Source organism: Patiria miniata, unplaced genomic scaffold, assembly GCF_015706575.1.
Source record: "Patiria miniata isolate m_02_andy unplaced genomic scaffold, ASM1570657v1 HiC_scaffold_24, whole genome shotgun sequence".
In the NCBI taxonomy this organism is placed as follows: domain Eukaryota; kingdom Metazoa; phylum Echinodermata; class Asteroidea; order Valvatida; family Asterinidae; genus Patiria; species Patiria miniata.
Genome location: NW_024037063.1, coordinates 2,279,151 through 2,303,242, shown reverse-complemented (window position 1 = coordinate 2,303,242; position 24,092 = coordinate 2,279,151). Strand labels below are relative to the sequence as shown.

At 40.9% G+C, this 24,092-nt stretch overlaps 1 protein-coding gene across 1 annotated transcript; it reads right to left on the bottom strand.

Moving 5' to 3' along the window:
• Positions 1-387: 387 nt before the first annotated feature.
• Positions 388-24,027, bottom strand: LOC119731579. The gene is made up of 23 exons (XM_038204770.1): positions 23,822-24,027; positions 21,705-21,982; positions 20,926-21,075; positions 20,170-20,306; positions 18,674-19,184; positions 17,932-18,136; positions 17,262-17,388; positions 16,652-16,804; positions 15,449-15,817; positions 14,510-14,731; positions 13,579-13,831; positions 12,727-12,897; positions 11,614-11,921; positions 11,229-11,421; positions 9,604-9,863; positions 7,782-8,611; positions 7,284-7,473; positions 6,177-6,659; positions 5,466-5,625; positions 4,481-5,211; positions 3,025-3,940; positions 2,248-2,454; positions 388-916 (listed from the first exon to the last, which is right to left on the bottom strand). Exons 2-23 carry the CDS (start codon positions 21,976-21,978, stop codon positions 825-827), a joined length of 6,942 nt encoding a protein of 2,313 aa, XP_038060698.1. The 5' UTR covers positions 21,979-21,982; positions 23,822-24,027; the 3' UTR covers positions 388-824.
• Positions 24,028-24,092: the final 65 nt, after the last annotated feature.

Here is a 24,092-nt window from a genome sequence, read left to right as displayed (position 1 = left end):
AATTGTTCACAAGTACTTACAAAAAAGCTTAAAATTGAATACGTAATTATTAGTTTTATACATGATTTTAGACTTTTTATGAAATACATCTACATCCAATCTTTAAAAACATTTGACTGCACATTAGATACACACAAATTAAACCAGGTAAAAAAAATATTATTGGCTATCTAAACTTAACAGCTGTGTTTAAAAAAATCTTCATCCCTTCACCAATATTGTGGTTAAATTTTTTGCTCGCTTTACAGAAAACTGAATACAATTAATTACAATTAATTACAGCAGATTTTGTAACCTTTTCCACAATGAATTAGACTTGGAGGTTTCCATTGTGGACAAGAACCAAGTTTGGAAGGTTGAATAAAAACAGCCAAAATGAAAAATTATGTTTATAAACTCTACAAGAAAATGTACACGAAACTAAAGCTGTAAATCAAATTGTCACTAAAACCCCTTTGTTTCCCCAATTTCAGTTATTTCCTTGCAAAAGGCAAAAGTGAAAAATATATTTTTTTTTAAAGCAATTCAATTTTGGCAAATATCAGGAATTCATTTTTGGCAAATATTCAAGTAAATTGGAGGGTGCGGTAGGCAAAGGGAAAATAGCAGATTTGTCCTTTTTTTTCAAAGGACACATTTTTTTTTATTTTGTCAAAGGACAAATCTTTTTTTCAAAGGACAAATCTGCGATGGCCCTATAGCCAAATATCTTTATCATGATATACTCTGACCGTATGCCAAAAGCCATGCTTATATCATCAAATGAACAATATCCCCCCAAATACTTCCCCTTTTTGGCCCAAGCTTGGAATAGTGTCGGCCTTTTAGGCTTTGAATGTTGCCGATGTCTCGCAGAGTTGTACCTGGCTTCCAGTCATACTGATGTCGTCGTCATACAAGTCATCCGCTGGATCTCCTGTACAGGCAGAAAGAGAGATAGATTACTTTGATTTGTATAATTTATTGTGTACTGTTAAAGGGAAAAAACAACATTTGCAACATCAAAAAGTGAAATGATCAAATTAACACGAAATACCTTACTGAATTGTTAGGAACTGACAGTCTAAAGCATCCTTTAAAATCGTGGCTCCTGGTGGGCTGACATTTTCAAGAAAAACTGTATTTTTCCAACGCTGGTCAGCCGACCAGCGTTGGAGAAAACTGGCTTTTTTCAAAAACTGTTCTTAATTTTTCATATTAAGTTATTCTCACTTTTCTTTGCAATTGATCACACACCTGTGAAGGGGTACAAGCCTGCTAGACTGATTCTCTGACCTTACAACTCCCCAAAGTGTATTAATTGCTTCATTTCATCTTAAGTGGGGTCAGGGAACCAGACTACAAGAACACGATAGCTTTTCTTGGTTTTTCCAGCATCTACAAGCCCAAAACATGAAACAAGTCAGTTTAACAATATTTGCTATAACATACTAATCCTCCAAATTCATTTATTTCTGAAAATTGCAGCAAAAGCAAATGTTGTACATTCCCTTTAATTGCCTCCGATGTTCTTGCAAGATTGTGTGTCGCTCCCAAATCCAATGTGCTCCAGAAATATTTTACCACATAAATCCTCGGTCCACACTGTGCTTCTATGTGCGTACAATAAATTGAGGCAGGCCACAACTTTAATACAAAATTTCAAAAGATATATTGGCTAGGTCTGTTGGAGTTGTATTCAAAGATACATATCCCATGCTCTTAAAAAAGGATTTTTATTCTCCTAACAAGTTTTCAATTTGGCAATAACAAAAAAAACTACTTTATTCCGATTTTGGGCATTTGAACCCCTCTGAAATGGGTTTTCATTTTGTGAATTTTCAAATGAACCCGCACAGAGAGAGCCAAAATATTGTCTGGCAGCCAAATTATTTGAATTTTGTGAAGAAATAATTCCATAACGAAACTCTCATGAATTTTGTTTTACAATGTCTCATTCGAAAGTAAATAACTTTTGTACTGCCAAAAAATTAACAAATCTATTTTTCAACATGAAACTAAAACATAGCATGGGGAACATCTTTATAAGGGAGTTGACTGCAGCTAATATTGCAATCGTTTCAACTACTGTGTTATTAACTTGTTTTCCAAATTGTTGCTCATGCCCAAATTAGGAAAAAAAGTAATTATCATTTTCTTTAAAAGAAAGCATTTAAATTGAAAAGCTTAAAATTTGAAGAGCATGCGCACTAGCAGTACATGTACATCTTTATCTTCATGCTGTTGCACTTTGATGGATCGACTTACCAGGAACAGACATCTGTCCGGTAAGCTCAACATTGGGAGTATCCTTGTAGGTTCCACGCTTGGTGATAACATTCTTGGCACGTGGTACGCACAGACAGAGTACGAGTGTGGCCTGGATGGTTGCGATAACGGCAACGGTTAGTTGGCGCGTGCTCTCAAATCCGAAAAGATCGACCAGTATCCAGACGATGATGAGAGCCATGCTGCCTACAGAACCAAACGAAGAGCAAAAATGGAGATTAATATCTTAGGTTTATAGGACCTTTTTTTTTTTACATTTTTACTTCAGGGCGCAGAAGTCAAGTTGCAACTCCATATAAAATCCAGTCTGAAGCTTATCACAAATCCTTTCACAAATCCTTGCGAGGCCTTGTGATGGACTTGTGATGCCTTGTGATGGACTTGTGAGGACTTGTGATTGACTTGTGAGGACTTGTGATGGACTTGTGAGGCCTTGTGATGGACTTGTGAAGCCTTGTGATGGACTTGTGATTGACTTGTGAGGACTTGTGATGGACTTGTGATGAGGCCCTGTGTGTCGGCTTGTGTGGATTTGTAACGGACTTGTGATGCCTTGTGAACTCTCTGCACTAGCAACCAGGAGGTCATGGGTTCAAGTCCCACCCGAGAAAGCTGGGAATTGTTCTCACAAGTCCTATGACAGTACTAATTATGTTGGTGAAGGGAAAAAGGAAAAAAACTGTACAATCTTGCAAACAATTGTAAAAATTAGAATATTCACAAATCTTCAGATGTCACAAGGCGACGCCAACTTACCCACATTCATAAACAGCAATGTTATCAGCTCCACTGACGAGATCATATTCTTCTTTCTCCAGGCTGGAAGGATGATGACGAACGCCAGAACGAGCAGCACGTACACATAGCACAGGGATGCCGGCATCTGGTCGCCAAACGCACAAATGGCCGTCAGGGATCCGTTTCCGTCGGGGCTATCTAGCTCGGCCTTCTCGACAACTTCGGCAGGCTGCAAGATCAGCCACTCCACCACGATCACGCACTCCATAGCCATCAGAATGACAAAATACGTCACCAACCCCGATGTTTTCAAATCCAGCTTGTTACCGGAAACCGCATGGACTTGCATTGACTGCCAGTACAAGTGAATCGCCATGATTAAAACGGTCGCGTGGACAACGGCAAAGGCAATGCCGGGCCACACTCGCTGCAGGGCGCAAATCACGTTGCTGGGCGGCGCGGCGTAAATCGGGACTAACAGATACACCAGGACGACCCCCACCAAGAGCGTGATGCTCAGGAACGGGGACATGGCCTGCGCGACTGCGTGCTTGCGGTTGACGAAGAAAACGACCATCATGATAAGCGCACAGCACATGCCTATGGCTGAAATGATCATGAGTATTATGAACCAGCTTGATTTTAGGTGTGAAATGATCCGTAGCGGTTTCGCGGTGCCGCTGCGTTTTTGGGTTGTTGGAGGGTCTGTTGGTGGGTTTGTTGGAGGGTTTGTCGGGGGGTTCGTTGGGGGGTTTGTTGGAGGGTTTGTTGGAGAGGGCGTTGTAGCTGGGACTATGAAGGGGCAATGGGCACTGCATTGATCGTTGGCAAGGCATTTAGACAGCACTGGCGTCATGGCAAGTTGGCCTTGAAGATCGTACAATGACACCTGGCTGTCTTGGATGGAGACGTTCCCTGACATCCAGGTTCCAACCTGAAACCAAATTCAAAACCACTTGTAAAACCAAGTTGGCATCAGTGTCATAATTGGTCCAATTCAGGGTTTCCTAACAAATGCGATTGTAAAAATAAAAATACCACATTATGCTCACAGAAATAGAAACATAAGTTTTGTGAGTAACTGACTGAAATCGTCAACGGTTTGCGTGTCATTTTGCCAACTTTTGTTATCTTGCTCGTTGTCAACATCGTTGGCCAAGTGTTTTAGACTGGTTTCCGATGCCGTAATAGTTGTGGCCATTGTTATTATGGCGGCGGGAACCCATTCAATTTCGATATTGGTTTGGTTGTTCTTCACGATTCTTATGGGCGTCTTTTTCCCCTTCCAAATGTAGTTGTGAGGTAGTTTGGGTGAGACAAAATAGACAATATGGATGCAGTTTTCAGGAATTTGGAATTTGTTGGTACTACTGTCATAGATTAGGGGGCTAAAGGAGGTTTGGCATATAGTGGTGTCTGTTATTTCAGCATTCTATTGTAATTGAAAAAGCATGGATATATGAACGCATCTCACCTTAACAAACTGATTGGCATTATTTATCTGTTTGTAGTTCCAAATCGCAAATTCCTCCGTCGACGCACCATTCTCAAAGTCAACCGTGCTTCCGTCCGGGCCAGTGAACGAAGTTTCCCTTATTCCTTGTTGTAGTTCATCGGCACTCAATCCCACAAAAGCTGCGCACAAGCCTGGCGTAGCTCCACAGTTATGGTCTCTTAGGTCTTGCAAGCCATGAGCAATGGAATAGACAGCGTTTATCACGTTCGCTGCAAGGGCAAAGTTCTCGCGGGTGACTTGCAGTGAGGCGTTTTCGAAATTTTGGCACGGTGCTGAGCCAGTGTTGTCTAAACTGCAATTGTAAGCTCGACTCAGGAATTCCGGAAACCAGGGATTCTGTTGATCTGATGATGCTGTCAGGGAATTGAAATACCCTTCAAACTCGGGGACCGCTTTCGGTACGCTGTCGATTGCAAATGCGCCGAGATATGAGATGCCAGATAAGCCGTTGTCGGTAAGGCCACCGAATGCGATCAACCATGTAAGATGACGCACGTTGCTTTGTCTTTCAAGTGTCTCAAGGAGTTGCAATGTATCCTCCTTGTCTGTGAATAAGACGACTACGTTTTGGCCTGTGGCGGTAGAGATCTGTTGCAGAAGAGCTGGCATGTCGTTTTGTGTGGCAATTTCTTCCTGTGTCCCGATGCAAATTTCGTAGCGAGCGGCCGCACTGACGAAAGCATTTCTCTCTGTATTGAGACATGACAATAAAGTTGATGTAAGAAGATTGAAAACAAATTTGTGAATTGTTCGTGAAATACATTTATCTCCAACAATTTTTTTCTATATATCATTTAATTTTGTTTAATTTTCAACGAAACTGGTGTCAGATTTTTTTGGTAATTAATTTATTTCTGTTATGTAGAGATGCAATTCTGGAAAAAAATGGTGATTTTGCAGTATAAACTTTAAAGGGAAAGAAAGACGATTCAAGTTTACTCACGTTGCACGCGGTACGCTGATGCAGAGGAGATCAGGCCAACATACTGCCACTGATAACGCTGCAACAGTTGGATGACCGCCAGCATCTGATCCTCAATGGTAGGTCCTACTCTCAGAAGATTACCGAGTGACTCGTCAGTCATGCCAGCTCCGTAGCTTATCTTTGTATTTAAAAAAGTAACAATAACACAAACTTACAAATCTTAAAACTTGGTACAAGCATAGGGAAAGAAACACAGGAGTTTGAAGTTCTGAGTGCTTTAAGCTAGCAAAGTTATTGTTGTGTAATCACTCCTGGTATGCTTGACTTTATCAATTTAACTTTACTTTATCAATTTAAAGGAAAAGGGGGGAAAAACTGCCTTTTTGGCCCTAGAATTTTGACTTGATCTTAAGATTCTTATAAGTCAGAAGGAATATTCGTACAAGTGAGAGGAATCGTAACCCTTTGGTGCACAGATTATCTGAACTAGATGCACAGATAATGACACTATTTTGGGCAGTTGCTAGCGAGTGTCCTGTTTATCAGAACATTAAAATAAGAAAATAGTATTTGAGTAAGATTTTGGTCCAATAAAATTAAGGTCAGATTCTTATCATCTAAGAAAACTTTGTACTAAAAATTTAGCACTTTGGGGGAAACAAATATTTTAAGGTGAGTCAGAATTTAATATGAACGCCAATAACCATTCTTCAGAAATTTGTATCATACCTGTGCATACTTGTACTGGTTCGTGAGCGACGCAGTGGCCAAAGTGACTTGGTCCTGTTCGCCGCCGATCACGCCACCAATCAACGACCAGGTCTGTTGGACGCTATCCTGCCCTGACAGAGAAGACCCCCTGAACACAGACGACAAATCCCGCACACCGCGCGACCCTCTGGCGCACGTGTCGAACGCGGTCGCGCCCACTGTGATGCCATTCAGGATCGCGGGGTCCGCGTTGATCTTATCAATCGCAAAAAGCATCGCCTCTAGGTTGACTAGTCCGGTGTCTCTCAGCTCGCCACATTCAACTACGTGATCCCCTGACGCGTGTAAGTCGAATAGGCCCAGGATACGTAGCGGGGCAGGGATATCGACAAAAGTGGTTTCTTGGACTCTCCGACACTCTGCGCAACGTCCGATGCATTTGGTTGGAGAAGCAACCTGTACTGCATCAAGATTCAATCCGCCTGGCGTCCAGTTTCCAACCTAATACAAAAAAAACACATGAACAGAAATGTTATTTCAGAAGTACATTTTTTTTCAAGCAGTTAAGTAGAATGGCCAAATTTCTTTACAAGATTTGGTGATACAAAAGCAAACAAAAAACAAATATCATGTCAATAACGATGAAAGTTGGAATACATATTTCCAAAATAGTTGTTTTCCATCTATTTTGTGATTTTGGTTGGGGGGGGGGTCCTTTTCTGGTTTGTCTTGGTTTCGCAGATTTTTCAAATTTCTCCTAGATTACAATTTTAACAGAAATGTAAATAAGACTTGGCATATTGTTAAAAAAAGATCTCATGCACGACTGCAATTTGAACACCATATTTTGCAAACCCATGAACCTCATCTATTTGCTGCACAGGCTTTGATGAGGTTCTTCATAGATGTAGATGAATGTTTTGGAGAAAGTGTTCATTCGATTTCTTTGGGAATTATGAAGGTATTTCCAATTTTGATTTCGCAACGTTTCCCAAAATACTACCATTTAATCATTACCAGATCTGAGCATATAGTGCTTATATCATACGTCGGTGAAGGGCAAACATTTCCCCAACGAAAAATTTCATCTTAAAATTGTTTTTACCAGATCAAGTGTAAACTTACCTTTCTGTAGGAGTTTTTCTCTCTAGTGCCGTTGACCACATTGGCTTCGATGTGCAACACATCGAAGAACGGCTCCCCGTTGCCGTCTTCATCCAGTCTGAAAGTTGATCCGTCACGTCTTGTGACAGTTGCTTCTTTAATGTAACGATGTAAGATACTCGGATTTGAAGCAACATCATCGCAGATTTTTCTGGATGAAAACCATAGCATATCGGTCATTTCAAAAAGGGAAGAGAGTTTGGCAAGACAGCTGAGGGATTCTTGGACTCACTGCAGATGACGCCAGACAATATTTGTTTGGGCACATCCAAGTTCAGAATAAAATGAAATGGGAGGAACTTCATATTATGGACTCTTGGCCGGGCAGAGTAGTGGATTTTTCCACTCGAGTAATCGCAAAGAAATTACTCGGGAGTAGTCGAGTACTGGCGAGTAGTTAAACCAAATTCCCAAATTCCCACTTCATCCACTTTGGTGACAAAGTGCCCTTTATCTTACCTGGTTATTCCAGGGCATTCGTTCACCATGGCACTATGAAGACCGGTGGCGAAGAGCTGCACGGCATCCAAGATGTAGGACACCTCCGTTTCCTGTTTGTAGACAGACTCGAAATCTGGCTGCCATGGGCACGAGACGTTATACCTCGTGGAACCGTAATTGTTGCACATGAATGTGTCTTCCCAGTACGTCATCCACCACGGATTGCGACGATTCCCGTACAACTGTCGACTTGTGAAGTAGTCTTTGAAGGCTTGTATCATTGGTGATTGTTTGAATCGGAGTATGAGCGCACCTCGCGACGTCACCTGCGCATTTTGTACGACGTAATCGCGGTCGCCCCAAGCGTCGGTTCCTATCCACTGGAGATCGGTGACGTTCTTCCTTTCGGTGGCTTCGAGAATGCTTCTGGCATCCATATCGGACGTCAACAACAGTACTGTTTTGGCATACGGGTTCAGTTGAAGCTGCCGCACAACCATATCATAATCCGCATCACTGAATGTCGCGAGTAACTTCAAGCTCATTGCGACGCAAACGGAAGTCCCGGACAATTTTTCGGTGACCCCTTTCCAGAGATCGGTCCCGTACGTAGTGTCGGAGTAAACGACAGACACATACAGCCAGTTCATAGTGTCAAGCAAGGCCACGATAGCCGTGGCCTGCTTATCGTCAGACGGCACCGTGCGAAGGAAATACGGGAACTTGTCGGAATCGTCAAGCTCGGTCGTCGTGGCACCGAAACTAACTTGGTTAACTCCAAGAGGTGTCAGAGCTTCGGCGACTTGCACTGATGTACCGCTTGTCTGACCTCCTATTATGCCAACAACCTGCGGACGCAAAAAAAAAATTGTAACCATTTTAAAACTTTACTTCATTTTTAAACGAGACAAGGCAGGCCTAGTAATGCCGATCCAAGGGTGCACGTATTTCTATTCAAATGATTCAGAATAGCTATACACTGGAAGTCTTTTCGTGCATCTGGTCTGGGCAATTGGTTCAATTTATCCCACTCATGGGTGTAATGGTTATCCTATATGACAGCACTGCCCGGCTCAGGGGAGACAGTCGGGGAGTCAGTCAGCCAGTCAGTCAGTCGGGACGAACAAAACACACAAATACAGGGCGAGTAAAAAAAAACGAAACCCAAATATCGGGACTATTGTTTTAGTGAAGTTCTGCATGTAACACTTTCAAAATCTAGGATATGAAAGCCCAATTCATAAGCTTTCTTTTAGTACAAGAATCATTCAAATCACTCATGTACTTTTTAAGTTACGGAATTTGAAACACAACCACCGTTTAAACGACCACAAGAAAGGTGTGCATTCTTTCAGCGAAACAAAAACTATTCACACATATCTCTTTGTGATTTGTTTTCGTTTTGCTGAAAGGACATTTACCTTCTTGCAATCCGTGGACAGAACTTTTATTTTTGTGATCCGAGGACAGAACTTCTTAACAGTGGTTGTGCTTAAAATTCAGTAACTTGAAAATTACATGAGTGATTTGAATGATTCTTGTACTAAAAGAAGGCTTATGAATTGGGCTTTCATATCCTAGATTTTGAGAGTGCTACATGCAGAACTTCACTACAAGCAGAACAAACTTCATATGGGTTTTGTTTTTTTGACTCACCCTGTACACAGAATACAACATGTGTATTTCGCTTCAATACGACCTAGCCACTTATTACCACACAAAAAATAAATACAACAAAACACAGAAGGATTTGTTCACGCATATCCACCATTAATCACGTCTGTGATTGGCCAGAGCGGATTAGGGGGAGGGGCTTAACGATTCAGTCTGCTGATCTTACTGAGGCACGGGTCTGTAGGTATCCCGATCTGTACTCCACCGTCCCGCTGACGAAATTCAGCACCTCCCTGCTAGCCCGGTCTTCGCTTCCGCAAGTGTCGAACCCAATGGCACCCAGCTTGAGATCCGGCAGTATGGAGGAATCCATGTTGACTTGTTCCACGGCATACAGAAACGCCTCCAGTAGCTGGACGTTGTACGGAATGAGGGCCTCCTGACACTGGAGGTGGTCTGGGGAGGGTTCGTGAAGCTCAAACAATCCTGAAATGAAGTACAACGTAAAAAAAACCCCAAATTGTTTAAAAAAGGCTCAAACAAAATATAATTTTTTGAAAGAGGTTGTGTGGTCCCCAAAAAACTGCGTTCAGTATAGATGCCCACATGGAAGCAGAAAATAAAAAAATGAATTTAGCAGTGAAGAAATGAGAAATGAAGGAGCACCATTACATATGTTATTTATTTCAATTTTTTACATTTCCAACATTTTTCCTTGAGCATCATGTTTTTTGTTTGCAAGGATTCTTATTTTTTTTTAAATTTATTAATTTACTATTATTGTTATAGTTTTTTCCTGTGGGGGTGTTTATGATTACATAAGTTTAGTAAAAGTAAAGTCTGTCACGAGCCAATGTGGCCCATCAGACAGGATTTTATCTCCGGTTTCAGTGGCATGAAACATCTGAGATTTTTTCTACCCCCCTGGATGGGATGCCAGTCCATCGCAGGTTACTCCCCAGCTAATGCCGGGACCTTTTTATACTCCTGGGCGGAGAGGGGCAAGTGGGGGTGAAGTGGCTTGCCCAAGGACACAACATATGCCCAGCAGCCGGATTCGAACCCCTGACCCTCTGATCATGCATCACTAGGCCACACTCCCCACACATAAATTAAAGTTTTGTTAAAGGGTCTTGTTTGGCCAAAGTCGTGAAAATTCCCTAAAGATGTACTGTTTGCACTATTTTCAATTTCACCACAAAAATAGAGGGTTTTTAATTGCTATTTTTCTAGCTTTACAAGAGATGTTCAGTTTTGAATGAAACGTTGAACTTAAAAGAGAAAAAAAATTGCCCACGTTTTGTAAATTGCATTTATTATTTTAAAAGATTCAAGTTATTTGCGGTCTGAAAATAATTAAGTTCTTGCAGTGCAGACTGGTTCCCTCCATCCTTTCATAGAAATTGATAATGTGGGGACAGGGAACCATTCTACAGAAAAAAAAAAAAACAGTTGGAAGCTTTTAAGGAAAAGAAAGTTGTGAATGTGTTGAAGAGCACGTGAAGTACATTTTAAAGGTCTGAAAAAAAAAGGGGAGTCAGGTTGGCGTAGTGGTACTTTCCTCGCCTTCCACCGCTGTGACCCGGGTTCGAATCCCGCCTGGGCCAATATATGTGGATTGGGTTTTCAGTCCTACCTGATTCCGTGGGTTTTCCTCAGAATATTCTTCTGGGCTTTTCCTCCCACCTCTAAAACTGTAATTTCTTCTCATTGTCTTCTCTCTACAGGTTTCTTCAGGCTTTCGAGCTATAGTGCTTAGGGTACTTTTGAGGAATCCTTGGTTTCATTACCAGAAAGAATTAAAATAAAGTTTTTTTTGGACAAGTTATTGAAAACTATATACACGTTTACCTCCTATCCACACGTCTCCCCCGGAAATCTCCGCAACTGGTACCTTTTCAACCTTTTTACAGTCATCACAGAGACCCATACAAACAGAGGTCGAGTTGGAGTCGGAGACCTCAACATACGAGTCGTTCTCCTTGCTGTACACCTTAATCTTGTTGTCAAGTTCTTGGTAGAAATAATTCTGGTATTTGGCAACCTGTACAAAGAGAAACATAAAAAATTACTTTTACAACTTCAAGTAAATTTGCGGTCTATATTTCCGTTACAGAACTCAGTACCCCTTAATCTTATATACCATTAGAAAGCAGAATCCAGAAAAAGAAATATCTAAATTTGTACAAAGTCTGACTTTATGCTCCTTTGGAGGTGACGGGCTGTTTATATTTACCTTGACATCCGTGAGTGTTCCATTAGTTCGTTGCACATTGAAGATTTCAAAATCAGGATAAACGTCGCCATATCCGCTAATCGCAACAGTGTGATCGTCATTGATACTGGTAAATTGGCTAGCCCTGGACACTAAGAGCTGGAAGAGTTCCTCCCCCGTTGCTGAGGCCATCTCGGGGCAGACGTGGGCCTCCCCCGGACAGTGGCGGTCCTGGAGGCCGGATATGGCCCGCGCTATTGCGTAGACGGCGTCCACTGTCTGGGCGATGCGTCTGTCTTCGCCGTCGTCACGTGTGAGAGACTCGGAGCCTGTGCCAAGATAAGAACGCAAGGAAACTTGAATTCTCGATTCGGATTGGCCGACCCATGGCAACAACCACTGAGATGTTTTTCACATCGCATCGCGGGAATCGCATGCTATTCCAAGATGCATGCGTTTATCCTGCTGTGCGCACATGTACTAGTGCAAAATGTGTAAGTTCAGCAGGAAAATGGGCAACTACAATGACTGCTGGCAAATTTACAACAATGTGCGTGTTACATATTCATGCATCACGCTTACGTAAAGATAATAATAATAATAATAATAATTTATAAATTTATAGTGCGTAAATTCCATTTAAAATATGTTCAAATGCGCATTACAGTCATAAAAAAATAAAAATAAACAGACGTATACGCAAAATTCAACAATACAATGAACACTGATACAGGGTACAAAAAAAAAAAAAAAAAAAAAAAAAACATTTATGCTTCTGGAAAACAGAAATGTAGTTCATCGGTTTACTGCATAATAAACACAGAAGCACTACATTATTGCAAGTTCCATCTGCACACATAACATATACAGTGTTGTGGGCGTAGCCCTTCATACTGTGCCGACTGGTTTAATATTAAAATTTGAGTTTTGATGGGGGAAAACAAGATCCTGTTTCAGAATTCAGATTCAATAACGACCTGAAGTGATCTCATTTTATCCAACCGTCTCACTGAAAGAGGCAAACAAAAAAGTTAAATAAACTTTTATGTAATTTGCAGGGATGATATCTATTCAAGTATTAAAAGATTTTGTACTTGAAGACTTTGATTGAAAAGGATTCATACATGTTTGTACCTGAGCAATCTGCAGCGTAAGCAGTGCCAGCGCCCGGGAGGTTGCACTGGAATTTCTTGGCCCAGTATTCAGCAAACCAGGGATTGCGTCGGTTCATGCTGGGTTTCAATCTTGAGAAGTAAGCCTTGTAGTTCGGATAGCTGCGCTTCCCTTCCGATATGAATGTTATCCCTTGTAACAAAAATACATTTCATTTTAGTTGAGGGAATATAGTTTCCAGCTAGTGGTGTTTAAAGGGAATATACATCATTTGCTTTTGCTGTAATTTTCAGAAATGGATGGAATTGGGGGGTTGGAAATATATAGCAAACATAGTTACACTGACTTTTTTGAGGTTTTGGGTTCGAAAATGCTAAAAAAACCAAGAAAAACGATCATTTTCCAGTAGTCTGGTTCCCTGACTCCATATAAGAAGAAACAGAGCAGTTTACATACATTGGGGAATTGTAAGGTCAGGGAACCAGTCTAGCTGGCTCGTACCCGTTCATAGGTTTGTAATCGATTGCAAACAAATGCGATGGTCAATTGGGGCCAGTATTTGAAAAAAAAGCCAGTTGTTTCCAACGCTGATCGGCCGATCAGTGTTGGAAATTGATACAAAAATACCACTTTTCTTGAAAATGACAGTATACCAGGTGCCATGATTTTACAGGATGCTTTACACTGTCATTCACTAACAGTCCAGCAAGGTATTTCAAAATGATTTGGTAGTTTTATTTTTTGATGTTTGCAAATGTTGTATTTTCCCTTTAATAACTGCATGCCTTTTGTAAAACACCATCAGAGGAATGAAATTTTCTTTTACAATCATAAGCAAGATGAAAGGGGACAAAAATACAGACGCAATTTTACCTGGTGCAATCCCAGCAAATTCAGACTGCAGACTCGGGTCGGTCGACCACTCACTGGCAAGAATCAAATAAAACTGGCCAAACAGCTTCCGGTCTTGAAAGGCCTTCAAGATGACTCGCGTGTCGTCATTAGTAGCCGAGATAACCACCGCTTTTGCCGAAGGGCGAGTCTGCAATTTTTGGAAAACTTCATCCATTTCAGCCTCGCTACCAGAGGACGGGATGACTTGGGAAGTTGTCAGACAAATACCCATCTGAAATCGAATACAAAGTTGAAATTTCATCATTTACAATGTACATATTTCTGAAGTGCAAACACCGAGTTTTACAACTCAAGTTCTCAGGACTCGGACTTGAGTCCGTCTGGAGAGGACTTTTGGTGACTCGGACACAATCTCAAGTCATACTGGCAAAAGACTCGGACTCAGACTCGACTGTCATGACTCGGACTTGACAATGAGGACTCAGGACTCTCAAGTCACGTATTCTTGACCAACAGTACCATTTTTTTTCCATCGAAAAATCAAATTCCAAAGTGAATTTTCTAGTCCCTGTGGCGAGAAATAAAGTTCCTCACATGTGTGAATTAACTACAGTGCTCTAAAACGGTGTTGTAATGAAAAGAGTTTCTGATTATTGTGCCATCCCAGTTGTTGACTCGTGACTCAAATCAAACTCAAATCGAGTGACTCAGACTCAAACTTGGACTCAGCAAAGCGGTCAACTTCGGACTCATTCAAGGAGACCCAATTCTCGGTCTGGAGCACATTAAGTAAACTGAGTTTTTGCACTACTAAAATGTGAAGAATATTACTTATAATCAAAACAAAACAAGGTATTAAAAATAAAATTCTTGCCAGCTTGCAAAATTTGCATTGCATTCAAAATAAAATAAAAAACCCTCTTATTTTTACAACGGAATCTGACTTTACCCTTGCGCCGGTCTGTTGTAGCGTTGCCGTTATGAAGCGCCCCGTCGCCAGGTTACTATGGAGTGCCTGCACGTAGGTCCAACCTCTGCTTGAAAGAACCTGGAGCAGCAAAATTCCAAGAGCAGAATTGGAGAAAACTGTACGAGCAAAGTTCTTGTAGACGGCCGAATTGCTCAGGGAGGAAGATGTTGCCGCATAGGATATCATTGGCACGCTATAAACCTGTTGAATGAAATGACAATGTTCCGTACGCTGTTTTTAATTTTTTTTTATTTAGGATCCTTGCTCTAGAGCCTGTGGGTTTCAAAATTGAAAAATTTGCAATCCCATTTTGACGGTCATTTCTAACTTCTGCATTGCCTACTGTAAGTATTTATGCTTGTTTTTAAATGAACCACACAGGGAAACTGACGAGGCAAATTATAACAATTGAAAAGTTGAACAAAGAAATTGACTGGAGTAGGGCTTGAACCTGCGACCTCCGGAAAACCGTTCCGGAGCTCTTACCAACTGAGCTATCCAGCCCTATGTTGGTGGTTTCCCCAATTAGTCAACATCTTTGTTCAAGGGGCGCTAGTCAGAAGCCATAAACCAGTATGCCATACAGCCAGGGATCACGCCCAAAGTCACGATACAGAACAGCAAACGGAAATATAGTAATTGTTTCTTTCCAATACATTATTTTTTATTTAACTTTTCTTTGTCTTGCTCAATAATTCATATTCTTTTAAAATAAATGTTTACGTGACCTTTTGACAAGACTATTTAAAAAAAGAAAGAAAAAAAAATTAATTACAATTTTTTCACTATTCTTAAACTTCCCCTAGTTATACAAATATTTTATAAATTGTGAAACATGGAGAAAGACAAATTTATAGAAATGTGTGCATTTTGACTCGGATTCATTACGAGAAAATAATCTGAACAATTCAAACTTACATTCAAAACTCCATTGACTAACTGGCATTCCTCGTCGCTGTTAGGGCCTACAAAACCGTACACGTGCTCCGTAAGACCGCCAGGCTGGGGCCGCTGGCCGGACCCGCTCTGGCCAAACTGACCCCCGCTGACCAGCTGGAGGGCTTGGTGACCGGCGCGATCGGGACTCGCGCAGGTGTCATACCCGTCCATGCCCAGTTTTACCCCGGGCAAGATGGCGGAGTCGTTGTTGATTTTGTCGAGTGCGTACAGCATGGCTTCGAGGCGTTTGACACCCGATTCGTCCAGAGACCCGCAGGATGATTTACTGTCGTTCCAGTTGTGGACTGAGAATAATCCGCCGAGAATGACGTCTCCTGGTATATAGACCTGTGGAGGAAGGTTATAAACATATATATGTACACATATTGACCGGTAAAGAGGGCACTATTTTGCATCTATGCACCCTGTGGGTGACCATGAAATGACTGTTTAAAACCCCACAAAATGTATGTATTTCTGTCAAATCCAGTTGTGGACTGAGAAGACACCACTGAGAATTACATCTTCTCATATATAACCGTGTTGAGGAGAATATATTGACTGGCAATGAGGGCACTAATGAGAAATTAGGTACCACGTGGGACTGTGAGTAACCACAAGAGTGATTATCTAGTGACCCACATGACATATTTCTGTCATTCCAGTTGTGGACTGAGAGTTAACAAACCACCAAGAATGACATCTTCTAATATACAGACCTGTTGAGGGAAAGGAATATTTGCATATATTGACTGGTACCGAGGTCACTAGTGCAAAAATATACACCCCCAGGGATTTGAGTGACCACCTTTGACAAAAATTCAGCTAGGTTTTATGAACAAAGATTAATTCCTTAAAGTTTCAGAATGTATCATTAAAAGCCGCCAATAGACCATCATGCTGCCACCATTTCAGTCATGTTCCCTGAATCCAATAACAAAACTGAATGATAATTTTTTTGTGCAAAAAGGAACCAGACTATTTTTCCTTCCAGCCTCGCTTTGGTTACGTTGATTTGAATCGGAAAAATTCAAAATGGCCGCAACATGATAATGGTCTATACATAGACACATATTTAATAGCTAGCCACAGCCACTCATGCCTAATGGGATGTGGCTTCATCTAATTCCATAGGTGCATGTGTAATTGCGAGCCGCAGCCAAGTAATATCAATAAACTTACCACGGGTTCATCAGGTGGTGCGATTATATCTCCACAAGCCGGATCCATACAGGGAGGGTCACACACAGACTGAACAGGGACCGATCCGCTGCTGTTTACCAGCTGAAGCTGGGTGGAGTTTAAACTTAGCTCGCCGTTCTCAAAATAGCCAACCTGCGAAATTAACCAGAATGAAATTTTGTGATGCTGGGGAATTTTTAATCTCCCAAATTAAAAGCCAAACTTTCAATATACAAAGAGTGTATTAAAAATGTATACAAACTTGAAGAAAAAAATAAGTTCACCTAATTTTTTTTTTTTATTTTCAAACGCATTACTTATTTCAGACTGCACATGTATGTATGCATGTGCTTTGGGACAGGTTTTAAAAAAAAAAATTACTGAGACTTGTGTGCAGGATTTTATCCATGTTTTTTTTTTCAAGGCCAAAGGCCAAATTTTACATGGCCATTTTCACAAAAAAAAAGAAGATATTTCATCACAAAAAAATAGTCGAAGCTAATACGCCATTTAATATTGAAATTTCTTTTTCTCTGCCTCTTGTATTTTGACTATCCTGTACTTTCTTGCTTTTTTAAATTTACTGACTTGATAGCATAAAATCGCTTACAGGCTCAATCTTGGATTTTCCATCCATGGTCCTTTTGAAGTTCACAACGTCCAGTCTGCTGTAGTAAGGGTCACCAGACGGGAGGAACGCCAAACGCTGGCCGTTTTCCCTTGTGAAATTGACATTCCTAAAAGAATTTCAGAAAAAGAAAGACTAGTATTAACCAGTTTGCACCGGGATTATTATGACACGACCAGGCCAAGGCACGGGATGGTTTTCACGAACCTCGATGCCAGACGGGTTCAGGCCGTCATCTGTGGTAGCACGCCCTGATATTTCCGGCCTCGCATGCTGCATGCGGGTCGCAGACAGATATATCCGGCCTTGCTCGTTGCGTGTTTATCTGTCATCCGTTCCGAATACGGCAAAACTTTTGTATGTATGTCATCCGATGTGAACTGGTTAAGCCAATTCCATAACGCATAAAATATTATTCAAATGATTTACATTTGCCTATTCACTGGAAGTCTTTTCATGCATCTGGCCTACACAATAGGCCCAATTTCGCCCATTACAGGTTATCCTATATGATAGCACTGCCCGACTCTCTTCATGAGCCCACAACCAGTCAAAGTCCCGACAGTCAAACGGTCAGTCGGTCAAGCAAGAACTGCAGATTCAAATTCTGTTAGAGTCAATTTCATGACTCGACCAAACGAACTGTACTTACTTGATGTAAGATAAAATTTGTTCGCTGCGTAGAGAATCACACGTTGACTGACCCATAACCGAACAGCCTAAGTTGTTGTAGATGCTTTGAATGCTGATTGTATAGGCCATTACTGCATCGATTACGCTAGACACGCAAGGGTGACGTACGTAACTGCTCTTGTGTAGCTCTACGTGGACACTGGAACAATTATCTCTGTATGATTCTGTCAACGAGAAACACACGCATAAACTTAAAAACAATTTTTTTTTTTACAGATATTACCCCCCCCCCCAAAAAAAATGGGGCCGAAAGTTTGATCAGTGTTGTAGTCGAAACCTTCCCAACTCCAGTAGCTCAAGTAAATCATGAAAACACCATCTACTGTGTATAACAGTCCTTAACATAATTTTGATAGATTCAATCTTGGGTTTTACCCTCCGCCAACGTATTTTATAAACACCGTGTACTCAGTGTCGCCCCGAGCGATTGTGAGAAAAAAATTCACAAACTATTTCCCGCTTGGGACTCGAACCAATGACCACCTGCTTACTTAAGTGCAGACGACTTATCACTCGACCACCAAGCTCGCCAGGGTCAGGTGGCTGGTTCGAATCTCAAAATACGCCAGTGAAGGGCAAAACTCTATGTTGAATTTATCATCCCGACGCAAATTTCATCTTATGAATATGGTCTTGATGAATTCGTCAGACAATCAGTTTCAAACAATTCAGGTAAGTGGATGGAAAGAAATGCTACATACCTGACCCAGGGAGATTGCATTTGTACTTTCTCTGCCAATAATCCGCAAACCATGGATTGCGAGCAGGGTCAACTGAGTCTGGTGTCAGGCTTTTGAAGTAATTATCAAATCGGTCTTCTGCCGGATATGCCGGTAATTTGAAACCAAGCATTCCTTGAAGATTGGTCACGTTTGGTGCAGGGCCGAGCATGTTGGTCGCTCTGTTGCTCAGAATAAATTGCAGAGCCGAGGTGTCCGCTCGCTGAATTGCAGAAACCAATTTCTCCCCACCGGGCGGAGACGCAAAAACAATGGCCACACGCACGGATGTATTCCTGGTGACGTTAGCGAGAATTTGATCCATATCTTCGTCGGAAGAAGCGCAGGAGAATTGCAGAGCGGCAGCGATGCAGATTGAGTTTTGACGGGCCGCTTGCTGGAACGCTTGCGAGGCCGCTTCGTCCTCTGCTGTGTCTTGCTTGATGATGGTTACATAACTCCAGCTCATTCTTTGGAGCAGTTTCACTAGTCCCTGAAAGTAAAATTGAAAATATTTTGTGCCGTTCACAAAAACAAGTGAATTAAAAAAAAAAACAAGGCAACCCTAGTAAAGTTGGCCCCAGAGTGCACAAAATTCTAGTCAATTGAATCAGAATGGCTTTCACTGGAAGTTTCATCAGTCTAATAAACGGCTTGGATTTAGCCTATTCGTTGGTGTAACGGAGTATCCTATACAATATCACTGCTTTTGCACATTTCTTTTGAGCGCGTGTGACGTCACATCTGCTAAACAGCTGTTAGTAATTTCTACATTTTCATTGGTCAATATTTACAACAGGCAATGCATTATGCATGAGAAATTTCTGTACCAAAATTGGTAGATAAATGTAAAGAAAAACATAAGTGCTCTCCACGAGATGGTAAAAGCCCTCGCGGCTTCGTCGCTCGTGCTAGTCTTTTTACGTGCCGGCATTCGGGGTGCGTCAGTATCCGGATAGCTGCATGGGCCTAGACTAAAGGCTAGCCTCTGAGGAGATCACTAGTTCCCCTTGAAAGAATGTTCAAATACTCTACTCGATTGGCTGTCTCGTCACATCTATTTCAAGTTACATTTCCAAAGGATAAAACTGTGAGATATTCATCAAGTTTTTTCCCCTTGAACTGCCTCTCTTTGGAACTCCCTGCCATCTTGTTTTCCTTGTACCTTTAATCATTCATAATTCAAAAGAATGTGACCACGGATATCTCCTGTCACTGTGGGTTCTTGTAGTTGTTTTCAATTCTTTCTAGTTTGTAGCATACACATTAAGTGGCTTTTGGCCTTGTTTTGGGCAATTTATGTAAAACAAAATCCCCCCCCCCAAAAAAAAACCTCAACAACAAAAAAACAAGTGGGCAAATATATAAGAACCTGCCCCCCCAAAAAATATGTAAAGTGGATCCATTCATTAAAAAAGCTCTAATGAATAATCTGAGAATTAGAGATTATTTATAAGTTAATTGCTACAAATATTTACTGCTGCCTGGAAGTCATCGTTGGGCAGGGTGCGCAAGAAGTAAGGAAACTGGCCATCTTGGGTCAAGGCCGGCTGAGAGGCAGCAAAGCTGATGACTGGAACTCGGGCATCATTCATCAAACCGGCAACAGCTTCACCTATCAATGAACGGGGATTAAGCACTGGTAAGAAGGATAAACGTGAAGGATGAATGATGAATAGGGTTATCCGAACAAAAGCTTGAAAGTCCGAAACCAAGGTTTGTTTATGTTGCCTTGAATCGTTCCACACACGTTTCGGTTTGGCACACCACTTTTATTTAACACTAGTCTAAGATGGTAGTCTCCCTTGCGGATAACAAAACAACAAAGTATTTGTTCACAAATTTTTGGGGTAGATTTGTGTCCTCATAAACCTATTTAGGCATCTCATGAAAGGCTCAAGCCACCAGTTTCCCATCGAACATGAATAGCATTTTTATGATACCAAAAAGCTACAAAAAATAGTTAACAGACATGTAAGAACATTGGAAATTATCCCTGGAAAACACACCTACCGATTAAATAAGAAAAATCTGGTTTCAAACACCCGGTGAAATTATTCCGCCTGAAATTGTATTTTTCAAAAGAAAACAATCACTGAAAGTGAGTGTGCCAAAAAGCACAATCTCTTAAATAGATTTTATTCTGAATTTGTTTTTGGACAACTCACAAGGAATTACAACTGTTACAGATTTCTTTTTTCTTTTTTTTAAAGTCTTTCTGTCAATATACATACCTTGGCCTCCATTTTCCAAGCCTGCAATTACCCCAGGCTTGGCGATACTCGGAGAACACACATCTTGATCCATCAATCGATCTGTGAGATATGCTATCGATGCCTCAACTGCTGAACGACTTGACGAACACGTGTCCCACGATTCCATACCTGAAGATATGATACATTGAAAATTTATCTCTAAGTTTACTGGGAAAGATTTCCATATATACGAAGTTCACTCAACACCCTGTGTACAAACCCTATGAGATTGGACTGAAATTTTTTAAGTGTTTTCTAAGAAAATGCTTGTATTTTCTCACTGCTCAAATTGACTTTGATGACATGAAATTGCTATCTGGGGGCTTGTTAGTCAATACAGAGGAATATTAGTGAACTTCATATATGGAAATCTTTCCGTTTACTGTACAGATGTAGAGATTCTGTGACGAGACTCCTGAAATTGCAATTCCCGTGTTATTTTGAGGTTCAAACCCCCCCCCCCAAAAAAGAATCCTTTTTTTCTTTCCATTGCTATTTTGCCGATGATTTTAAAAGCTAGTCAGTTTTGAATGAGACATGGAACGAAAAAATCAATCTATGTTTTATATTGAGTTTTTTCTTTACAAAAATTGAATTATTTGGGGCCGACAATGTTGCAGAAGTCCAGATTGGGATAAAATATTTTTTCCCGTCAATTATCAACACATACAATTTAAAATTCATTAGGAGAAAAAAGTTACATTTTGAAGAGCACAAGGTACATATTTGTATAAAACTGTATTGATATGTGAACTTACCAAATGTAAATTCCGGAGTTCCTGCGTTTTGTAACATCATGCTTGCAGCTTCGATCAGCTGAATGTTGTCCAAATTCGGCGTCTCAGGATCGCACTTATCCATTGAGGCATTGTATCCGTAGTACGAGAACAAGAAACCCAAAGTGATGTTGCCAGGAAGATGTCCCCGCTGGCGACCGTAGCATGACTGAGCGGAGCACAGAGTAATGGTGCATCCAATGATGAGGACGATCTGGAGAAGTTTGTACCTTGTCATGGTGGGTTCGCTTCTCATGTGCCTAGATACGAAACGATAAAAAAAGATATTCTTTATTTTTGTTCATAAATTCTTGTGAAAACCTTTTATCAGTTAACTGTTGAACAGTTAGAGTAATTAACTGTTTACAACTGTTGGATATAAATTGATCAGGAGATTTATGGAAAGAAGTAAAGCCATAATTTAGACCATCCCTGGGTTTTTGGTTAACAAAACCTTTGCTCAATTCTAATTGATGAATTAAAAAATATTTTCAAATGAACTACAAAAGGGAATTAAAATGTATGTCAGGATTTTTGCAAATTGAACCTTTTTAGTATGATTTGGGTCAATCTGCTGAAATTGTGACTTATGTACCCAACAAGAAGTTAGAAAGTTGGGTTGTTTAAATGCGGGGAAAAATCAATGTAGTTTCATCGATAATCCATTGACAGTTTGCAATGTGCTTAATTTTTTAAAAATAATTTACAGGCATGTACGTCTGTATATGTGCTAAACATGTCCAGGTTTTTTTTACATGCAAGGAAAAATGCGCTGCCTTTCACCGATTTTCCTCACCACCAAAAATTGTGCAATTGCAACTGAAACTGCGTATTACAATTGACAATGAACTTTTTGTGCAAGCTATACAATAAGATCACTGTATGTAGGCACTCAAATCACAATTTGAAAAAAAAATCACTAAAATTGAGTGAGCTATCCTAAAGCACCTAGGTATCCTACTTAATACAAAGACCTCAACAAAAAACAACAACAAATGACTGTATTATAAACATTAAGATTTCAAGATTTTAATTCCTAAAAGCGATGTTAGGAAAGTTCTAAACTTACGTCAGCGTGAGAAACAAAGTAAAACGTCGCAACTTTCACAAGCAGAGTGACACTGCACAATGTTCACTTGCACTAACCCAACTGAAGAATGGATGCCTTAGTGTTCGAACATTAGAAGTAGACTTAGTTTGGCCTTGTATGTCTGCCCCTTTTATTTGGCCTCACATTGAAGGCTGTACTTTGAATAACAATAGAAAGAATTTCAAAAGTAGTCTGGGTGTTTATTTCTGGACTGAGGCATGCACAAGGTCAAATTGAATTTATTGGAGCATGAGATGTATTTGTTTGCGTGTTTTGAAAAACAACACGACTTAAAATCACGCCATACCGGATTTGGGTTATTTGTGCTCAACCAACCAAATTGTTTGACAAATTCAGATGTGGACGGGTGATTTGTTTTCTAAATTTATCGGGTTGTGGGGGAGGGGGGGGGGGGGGGGGGCAGCCGTGTTATATGCCACTGTATTAATTACAATTTTCAAAATGCCATGGTTGTCAAAAACTTGTTGGTAGACAATTGACCTACTTGTAAAATTTGAAACATAAAAAAAAAATATGACACCACAAAAATGTTTATTTTGGGAGATTAAACCATGCATGATGCAGTTCCTCCTCATTGCATACTGAATAAAATGTAGGCCCTATTAATGAATTTGATTGTGTTTTACTTTGTTTGTTTGGCTAGGGCAGTAAAACAAAACAACATAATAATTATGTTTGTTTATAATATATATTCCTCCATGGATTTTGTTTTCGACAAAGGCTCTATGGTTAACCAACCCATGGAGGTTTGTGTAATTCCTCCGTGGCCAAACCATGGCCGGCCAAACAAACATGAACATGGTGTTCAAAAGTGTCATCAAGTTACCCAGCTTGAGTAACTCCAGCCATGCTCATCAGGAATTCACATACATATGAAAAGGCGAGTTGTGCCAGTCAGCATGTCAGCTGGAGTTAATCCTCCATTGTGCTTGTAATTTGTATCATAAGTGGTTTGTCACTGTCAGCTAGCTGTCCATTGATATCTTACTTGCGCACTTGCAGTCGTAGATGACTGAGGAACACTGATTTCAAAACAGAAAGTGAAAGCCATCTTTGCCCATTCAGTGATGATTCAATACTCGGTCTCGGTGTCGGTGACGTGTGGTGGCCGTGGAGCAGCGCTGCCAAACGAAATGACAACAGGGACGTGTACGTGTGGGGTCGGGGGCCGGGGCCGGGCTGGGAAGCCAGCTAGCTAGCGCAGCGAGTGACAGACGGCGCGGGGGCGGGGCAGGGGAAAATGTCTTTTGTGTAAGCTC

Excerpts from the sequence above, each read along its gene's own strand:
- LOC119731579 (XM_038204770.1), bottom strand. The coding sequence starts at position 21,978 with ATGAGAAGCGAACCCACCATGACAAGGTACAAACTTCTCCAGATCGTC. Across the intron at positions 14,732-15,448 it reads TAGTCAATGGAGTTTTGAAT|GTTTATAGCGTGCCAATGAT; the intron begins GTAAGTTTGAAT and ends TTCATTCAACAG. Across the intron at positions 6,660-7,283 it reads AGAAAAACTCCTACAGAAAG|GTTGGAAACTGGACGCCAGG; the intron begins GTAAGTTTACAC and ends TTTTTGTATTAG.